Here is an 8,956-nt window from a genome sequence, read left to right on the forward strand (position 1 = left end):
ACAGCACTGAGGTAGGCTACAGTAAGACACTAAAAGGGAGAAGGAAAACACAAAAAAAAGTCCTGTCTGACCTCTGACTCATTTGGAATTATCCCCCATTGTAGCTTTCTGATAGATGCTTTTTCAGGCCAGTTTTGAAAGAAACCAGTTATTCACATCCTGAAATAGACAATGTCAGGGCATTCTGTGACAAGGGTGAAATGAGGGGTTCGTAAAACTTTTGTAATTTGTTTTTATTGGTGCTTAATGTGTATAATTGCCTCATTTAACCCCACCATCTTATTATTTTTTGTACCAATTATTATTACGCACTGTATTGTTTATAATTGTTTTCCCCATGATCCCCTGGTCACATGTATTGAGAGACATTGAGTGGCAGAGCGGCAGTCACGCGGTCACGCCCAAGGCCACGGTCATGGCCAATGTCCCCAGACAGACTGTCACCACGGACAAATGAAAGAAGAGGGAGGTGTGGTTTGGCAGGTACAAAAGCGGAGGCGGGACCGTTTGAAAGAGAGAACAGAGCACCCAAGTGACAGAGGCGTCAGTGAGGAGAAGGACAGCAGAGGGGAAGGTTGTGCCGAGACACGGAGTAGAGGAGTGCATAGATGAAGTAGACATACCAGCCACCTAGGAGTTTGGAAGCCGAGGTGTGCCTACATTCAAAGGAGAAACCAAGAGGAGAAAGCGATCGAACCGAAGGGGAGGAAGAGGCGAGTGAGACCAGACCATATGAGAGACGAGTGAGACCAGACCATATAAGAAGCGCTGAGACTGGAAAGTGGCGATAACGTTGCATACGCAACCAACTCAGCGCCAGGTGTAAAAACCTGGCTGGCGAGTGAGTATTCGAACAAGCAACGTTGAATCCCTGTATAACCACTGCCTGAGACAACGCAAATGTATCGTGTAAATGCACAGTGAACTGGTCTAGATCTCTATAATTGCAGGCGGAGAGAAAGAAGAGAGAAGACGAAGACGACTGGCCTCAAACCCTTTCCCATCTTACCCCCATATATGGACATGCAGCATTACCCCTGAACAAACCGTGTTGAGTATCTTGAAGCACTTTATTGGCACAGCACTTTACTTGAAAAGTATTTGTTGCACAGAAACCCCCCATGCTAAGGAACCCTTGTGATTAAGCCCCGCGTAATTTGCACAACTTTATAATTTATTTTATAGTTGTTGTGTAGATTAATTGTGTTTTGTATGTTTATATAGGTTTTATTAGTATAGTGTTTATTTGATTGTTTTTAAGGCACAGAAGCCAATGTATTAGGGACCCAATAAATATGACTTACCTTTTTTGATACACTGTATTCGTGTCCAGTTTCTTAAAGGGATATTCTCATGCCAGTGTTGTATTCTCAAAACCAAAAGTATTGAAACTTACCAGTTAACCTCGAACCTGTGAAAGCCTGAAGAAGAAGTTAAAGTGTATTCAAAGGGGACTTCCCTCTATAACAAAAGTGGCGTAGTCGACAAACAATTAGTTCAGATAGGACTCACAGTAATTACGCACCCAGCACTTTATTGTGCATTTATATTTTATTGTTGTGAGTTTTATTCTGGATTATTTATTAAAGGAGAAGAGTGCAATAGTACAAACAAATTGCAAGTCAAATGTGATACAATTTCGGCCCTGTTCACAATTCCATATGATGACTGGTGGCAGAGTAGTAGAATGATACTTTTCCCACGTTTGTTCTATATGGGGGGGGGGGGGGTGGTAAATGTATTTAGCAAATGCGGAGTAATAAAATACAAGGTCTGTGAATGTACACACACATAGCTCAGACACTGGGAGCTGCTGTAACGTGAGCGGCTAACAGCCCTGATATAAAGTGCTGACTGCCGAGCCTATATTAGCTCCATTAAGAACCTCTCACTCCGCTATCCTATACAGCTCCGGGATGAGGTTCTATGTGGATGTCACCCAGAATCGGTGGAACGTCCGCCAAGGCTCCGCTGTTTACCCTTTTGTATATATCGTGTCCAAAACCTAATGGTAGATTCCACACCGCACGGAGGTTTAAGGTTATACATACATATACAATTTAACTTTAGTTTTTTTTTAAAAGTTACCTAGTATAGCTAAGGGCAGCTTTCTTCTCTTCACTAATCATTGTTCTTTTTGCTTGTTTTACTGTAATTGGCAGAGCTAGAATCGGTATATCACCCTGTTCCGCCATACTGTAAACAAAGTAAACTAAACAGCACATGGTGTAGAGGGGGCGCGCTATATTCTGATTGGAGGAGATTTGCACATATAACATATGTATTTAATGACTGGAGATATGGGGAAACTCCTCCTGATACTGATCAAACACTGCAGTAACGATTACTATCAGAATAGGCCTAGACCCGAATTAAATGAAATCACTGACCCTACCTTTAATTTAAAAGAAACTTACTGGTCCAAAAGATAAGTAGCCACATCAGCATCTGTGTAGAATTTCTTCTCTTCTCTGAACTTTTTCCACCGGTCGTACGCAAAAGTGAGGTAGATCCGGGTTTTATTTCTAACGCGGTCCAATTCTTTTTTTTGCCGTTTACCCTCTTCGGATCTCTTGATTCTCTTCCTTTTAGCAGGTGGAGGATTAGTTGCAGGGAGTTGTTGTGTTGGTCGTTGTTGCTGCTGCTCTGCCATCTTAAACATGAATACAACCAGCCTTTTGTTACTATCAGTATTTCCCGGGAGCACAACAATATTCCAGCGGTAAACCGAAATACCTCGGGGCGCTTGTGTTTGTGCAGTTAGTGCGCGCACATTCGCACACGTGTGTATGTGCGCCGCGCGCATTTCTTTGGCCCCGCCCCTCCTCATGTGATTGCCAATCGGAACGCTCCTTTCTGTACCGGAAGTTTTGTTGTTTACATTTTCCAAGATGGCGGCGGGAATGTATTTGGAGCATTATTTAGACAGTAAGCTATGCGTTTTATTGTCTTGTTATTGGGTCAAATGAAGCGTACATTTATTGCACGTCACTTTTTTAATGCATCAGATTAATTTGTGGTTAATCTCGTAATTAACAGTAACGCTCTGATGCGTAATAGCTTGTGGTCATCGTTTTGTGGGCTCGGTCTATTTACTGGACGATTACATTACTGTAAACCGTCTTCCACAGTGTTGCCATGTACGCCTATTATAAGCTACTTTGGGCTTATTTTTGTGTCGCTTGTAAATATCGGTAGTAAAGTGTAGTTGCGATGCGATGCGACGCGTTGTGAGCTTGTGGATCTGCTATTTTTAAATAGCCGTAGCCTAGTTGCTTCTTTTGGGCTTGTTTTCATAGACCTGGTTGCTTCTTTTTCTCACAAAACCTGGCAACACTGGTCTTCCAATAAATAGACCAAGCCATGAAAACCGTTGAGTTCTCCATCGCACAGGACAGTCAGAGCATCAATTTACCTTGAAATAGCTCACTGATCTTTACTTTTTGTTTATATCTAAACCGGAATATGTTGTGTGTGACCTTAGCAATTCACATTTTGTTTGCTTATGTTCAACATAAAGCAGCATCGATTATGTAATGTACAGTACCTTACAACTGGACAGCTTGGCTGGCATTTTACATTTGTTTTCCAGACAAACTGTCTTGCAGTGGTGTAAAGTAACTAAGTACATTTACTCAAGCACTGTACAATTTTGAGGTTTATTTTTTACTTCACTGGAGTATTTCAGATTTTCTGTACTTTTACTTCTACTCCACTACATCTCAGAGCGAAATATACTTTTACTCCAATACAGTAATTGAGTTACTACTACTAGTTACTTTGTAGATTTTGATTATTATTACGAAACATACATTACCCACTTCGGCTCTATACATTTCAGACATTTGAAAATTGCCGATCTACAAGCTTTGTGAGCTTATAGATCTGGTATTTTCAAAAGATTTGTATAAATTTTTAACTTGTGAAATGGGACATTCTGCTTAGTGATGATTAATTTCTACTTTTGGTACTTTAACTACATTTTGATGCCAATACTTTTGTACTTTTTGAATTCCAGACTCTTACTTGTAACTGAATATTTCTACATTGCAGTATTGATACTTTTACTTAAGTAAAACATATGAGTACTTTTTCCACCACTGGGTTTCCCAGACAAACTGACTGACAGACTTGTTATCTTTCCCTTCACCAGGCATAGAAAATCTGCCTTTCGAACTGCAGAGAAACTTCAATTTGATGAGGGACCTGGATCAACGCACAGAAGGTGAGCAGAACAATAGAATAGTGAAAATGAAGCTGAACTCACACTCCAGTTTAATAATATTAGATTTTGTTCGAATTATATACTAAATGAGAATAACTTTTAATATTTCATACTCTGACAGTACTTTACTAATTGGTAATTGGTGTCAATAGATGGAGAGTGAGTTTACATGGTCTTGAGTATTCCATGTAATAATAATAATGAATTGCATTTTTATAGCGCTTTTCTAAGTACTCACTTACTCAAAGCGCTTTACATTCATACATTGGGAGGTGAAGCGGCGAACAGTCGAAGCCAGCGTCCTCACCTCCCACATTCACGTACCATCACCATTCACACAGCCACATTCATACACCGATGGTGGAGGAAACCAGCGTCTTGCTCAAGGACACTTCGACACTAACTCTGGGGGGGGCCCGGGATTTAACTGGGAAACTTGTCGTTCTCATCCGGCGTACCGGCCACTCCATACCCACTGCTGCGCGTACCCCATAGCCACTGCTGCGCACATGTATCTAGTTTACAGTGTTCATGCATATTTTCATACCCCCTGGTCTATCGGATATTTTACAGTAAGGGGGGAAATGTAGCATCTTAAAATTATGTAGCTAAAATGCACTAGACATACTTATTGTCCATAGTGTAGTTTAATAATGTGTGATAACATAACTTAAAATAGCTCACAACATGTTACCATGTTGTGTTGCGAGCTTGTAGATCAGCTATTTCCAGTGAAGCGATTTGGTGTAGACTAGAGGGAATAAAAGGAGAGGACCAATTATAGATCCCTTTTTCTGCGTTTCTGTCCTGCAGATTTGAAGAGCCAGATAGACTCCCTGGCTAAAGAGTACACATCCAATGCTCGGACTCTATCCTCTGAGCAGAAACTCTCCATACTCAGGCAGATTCAGCAGTCCTACAGCAAATGCAAGGAGTTTGGAGATGATAAAGTACAACTGGCCATGCAGACCTACGAAATGGTTTGTACTACTACTGCCTATTATCCATTATACTACATTATGCAAGTACTGGGCAATGTAACAAATGCTCCAATAAGATGAATCTTTGAATTAACAATATGAAAATGTCTACATTGAGATGTTTTATTTTCTGTATTTCAACAATATCAGACAATAATGTGTATATATATATATATATATATATATATATATATATATATATATATATATATATATATATATATATATATATAAATAAAACAAAACACATCTCTGTTGAGATCATATTTCAGGGACTAACGTGTAACATTAATCGGGTCATGCCTATGTTCCCTCAGCCCTATGTTCCATCAGTTTAGGATAAGGCTTGGGGTTAGGGTTGGTGTTAGTTTTGAGGAACATAAGTAATGCTCCCACATTAATGAACAGTGTTGAGAAATATACAAATAATTTTAGAGAAAGCAGTTTGGTCCATATTTGGTCAATATTTGGTCCATAATGGACACTTTAAAGTCATTTCACCCAGCACTGCTATATACTAATATTTGTTATTGCAATAATGAATATATACATACTGTAAGCATGTAGTGCTAGGAAACGGTATAATTATTGTGTATACTTGACATGCAAATAAGGTCTGATCAACTTTTTCTGCAGGTCGACAAGCACATCAGGCGTCTGGACACAGACTTGGCCCGGTTTGAGGCTGACCTGAAGGAGAAGCAGATTGAGAGCACCGACTATGATTCCACCTCCAGTAAGGGAAAGAAAAGTATGTGAAAAAGAATGGAACTGGATGTGCAATTGTGCATGTTTTATCTTATGTAGGAAAACATATTGTATGTGGCCATTGTATTTGCTTAAGGTCGTCTGTGTTTTCCAGTGAGGGATATGTAGTAGATTGAAATTGTTTGCTTATCTTTGTTTTCCATTACGTATAATGCAACATTTCCTCAGATATCATAGAATATGTTTTTTTGCATTTTTATAATGTAAGGTGACCTCAGGCAGAAGGAGAAGAAGGTGGCTAAAACCAGGTCTAAAGTGAAGAGTTCAGATGAAGATGGCAGCCCCAAGAGCACACAGAAGAAAGTCAAACTCCTCCAACCGTGAGTTTGCCATTTTGCATCAACAGGATTGTTGACTTGTCTTCACACTGGCATCATTTGGTGGCACTGATATAATTTAGTCAATCTGAGAGGTATTGTAGAAGATGATCAGAAGAAGCTACTAATATCTCTGGCCTTTTCATTCTTTACTGTTGATGTAACAGAAGTGATCATGGAAATCGTTCATTCTGTGATTGTTTTTAGTTACTCTCTATAATGCCTCAAAATGTAAATATATATTCACACGTTTCCTTCTGTTCTCAGAGGGGAGTTCAACACCCCTGCTGCCAACTTTGGGAATGTGCACCCATCTGACGTTCTGGACATGCCGGTGGACCCCAACGAGCCCACCTACTGTCTGTGTCACCAGGTCTCCTACGGCGAGATGATAGGCTGTGACAACACCGATGTAAGTTCCACTGCACGATGTCCATGTGAATGGACAATGAGAGAAATACAGTACAAAGATACAGCATACACATTTTGTGGTGTAATCCTGTATAAGTTATGTGTTTTGTTTAGTCATATTTCTGTTGCCTAGAAATAATTTCCACACTGTTGGCCACTGACAATTGTTTACAGTTTTTTTTAAATTACAGTGCAAAAGCATATGTGTAGCAAATGGATTGCATTCATCTGATGTTTAGTTGTTGTCATTTCCTCAGTGTTCCATTGAGTGGTTCCATTTTGCTTGTGTGGGCCTGACAACCAAACCAAGAGGCAAATGGTAAGAAATTAGCGCACTGCAACACCTACTGTAACACACACATGTATCTTAAAGTGAGGAATGGATAGTGTGTCATAACAGATGTGATTGCTGCAGTAAAAAAGTAATTCTGTAATTAACCTTCCTGTTGAATTTCCATTTCATTCCATGCAGGTATTGTCCACGCTGCTCTCAAGACAGAAAGAGGAAATAAAGTCACCTGAAAGTTTACCTGAAACTAAATGGATGGTCACCAATCAGATAAAGAATCAGGAGGAAAAAAATAGTATTTTCTACATTAGTTACTAGTAATTTGTTTTTTTCATCTTCCTTAACATTTGGTGCTTTTTCTTTTGGTTTACATTTTTGATTGCATTGCTTTGATGTAATGTGTGAAGGAGACTGACGGTTACTAATGTATTTAAATATTGATTTTTGAAATGGTTGACTTTTTTGTAGTTACTTTTGGTGCTCTCATCGTGTGAGGTTATGTCTTTTTTATTTTATTTTTTATTTTACATTTCATTTTACAAGTGAACAATAAACACTACAATTCCCCTAATGGTTTGACGGTTCTAGCATCCATAATACTGCATTCATATAGCCTACAAGACTACAAAGTTTGGTATATTTTACCTGACAGCATTTTAGGTCAAATACCCCATTTGGCCCTGGATAATTTAATGCTTTATTAGGTAGTTGTGTTCATTTGCTTAATCTGAGAACACTAGCTTTTATTTTGAAAGTATAACAAAGCAGAGTGAAAGGCTATGAAGACCAATGGCATTTCAGCGGTATTGACTCATCTGTGGTAGTAGATTGACACATTTCATTTTAGCATTTGATTTGATGGATATATACAGAGCAAGCTGTTTCTTGAGCAAAAAAACAAAAGCAATTTCTGTAGCTGAAACATTGGTACAACTGAGATTGGATGGATGATTGTGTTTTCCATTATTTCAATACAGCTACTACCTCAAAATCGTGCCTGTTGTTGTCCTTTGTAACCTTGCTTCCATATATTATATTGGACTTTACTGAAGGGAACTGGAAAAAATAGTCTGTCTGCTACTGGCAGCAGGTAGAGTTGCCCTAGATGGCTGTGATATTACATAAAAGTCATGTATTCCAGATACACAGCCATAGATCACTCCTACGCCCGCCCGGCTAGCAGAATCATTAAAAGTTGTGGTGCTGCGTATGTACTCAGTGTGACTTGGAGTCAGATAATGTCCTCTAGTTTCATATCCATTTGAAAGTTCTGACAGAAAACGTGTCTTAAGTAAAATATCTCCACTTTTCCAGCACAACATTCTCTGGCCGCAACGGGACCCAAAATGACTGCTGGACTGAACATATGAAAACTTCCTTTGCGAAACACAAAAGTATGGGGCACACAATTGACAGGTGAAGATTGATTACCAATCACAACACACCTGTCAATTGAGGCTGTGTATGTATCTGGAATACATAAAATGTATGTAATATCACAGCCATTTTCTAGGGCTAGGAGGGTTGTGGCCTGGTCCATTTTATGGATGGAGTAGGGTTGTTTCTCAAACTTTGTCAAGTCAAGGACCCCCAAATTGGTATGTATTTGGCCGCAGACCCCACCCCATCTGAAAAGGTTTTGTGCCAGGGATGAAAGTGGTTAAAATGATTGTGATGCTGTATTAACTCCTTTAGCCGGCGGACCCCACTTTGAGAACCAATGGCAGTAGGCAGTAGGCACTGTCTGGGGCAATCCTGCAGAACTAGAGACCGCAGTGTCAGTAAACCATTGAAAATCTGTAATATAATACTGTAGTAGTATAATAGATTTAGAGTTATGTTCATGATTCACCAGCAGATGTCGCTCTGTTTCCAGGAGAGTAGGAGTTTGGCTTTTGGGGTGCTGCGATTGGCCGGTAAGGCTCTGAGGGCGGGGCCGGTACGTTGCACTTCCTGGGCGCCATTT

At 39.7% G+C, this 8,956-nt stretch overlaps 1 protein-coding gene across 1 annotated transcript; it reads left to right on the forward strand.

Moving 5' to 3' along the window:
* Positions 1-2,878: 2,878 nt before the first annotated feature.
* On the forward strand, positions 2,879-7,975 carry ing4 (inhibitor of growth family, member 4). The gene is made up of 8 exons (XM_084052626.1): positions 2,879-2,928; positions 4,154-4,225; positions 5,039-5,205; positions 5,842-5,956; positions 6,182-6,293; positions 6,558-6,702; positions 6,959-7,020; positions 7,174-7,975. Exons 1-8 carry the CDS (start codon positions 2,892-2,894, stop codon positions 7,211-7,213), a joined length of 750 nt encoding a protein of 249 aa, XP_083908752.1. The 5' UTR covers positions 2,879-2,891; the 3' UTR covers positions 7,214-7,975.
* The last annotated feature ends 981 nt before the right edge of the window (positions 7,976-8,956 follow it).

The sequence above is a fragment of the Gymnoscopelus microlampas genome, assembly GCF_963454915.1.
Source record: "Gymnoscopelus microlampas genome assembly, chromosome: 3".
Lineage (NCBI taxonomy): Eukaryota > Metazoa > Chordata > Actinopteri > Myctophiformes > Myctophidae > Gymnoscopelus > Gymnoscopelus microlampas.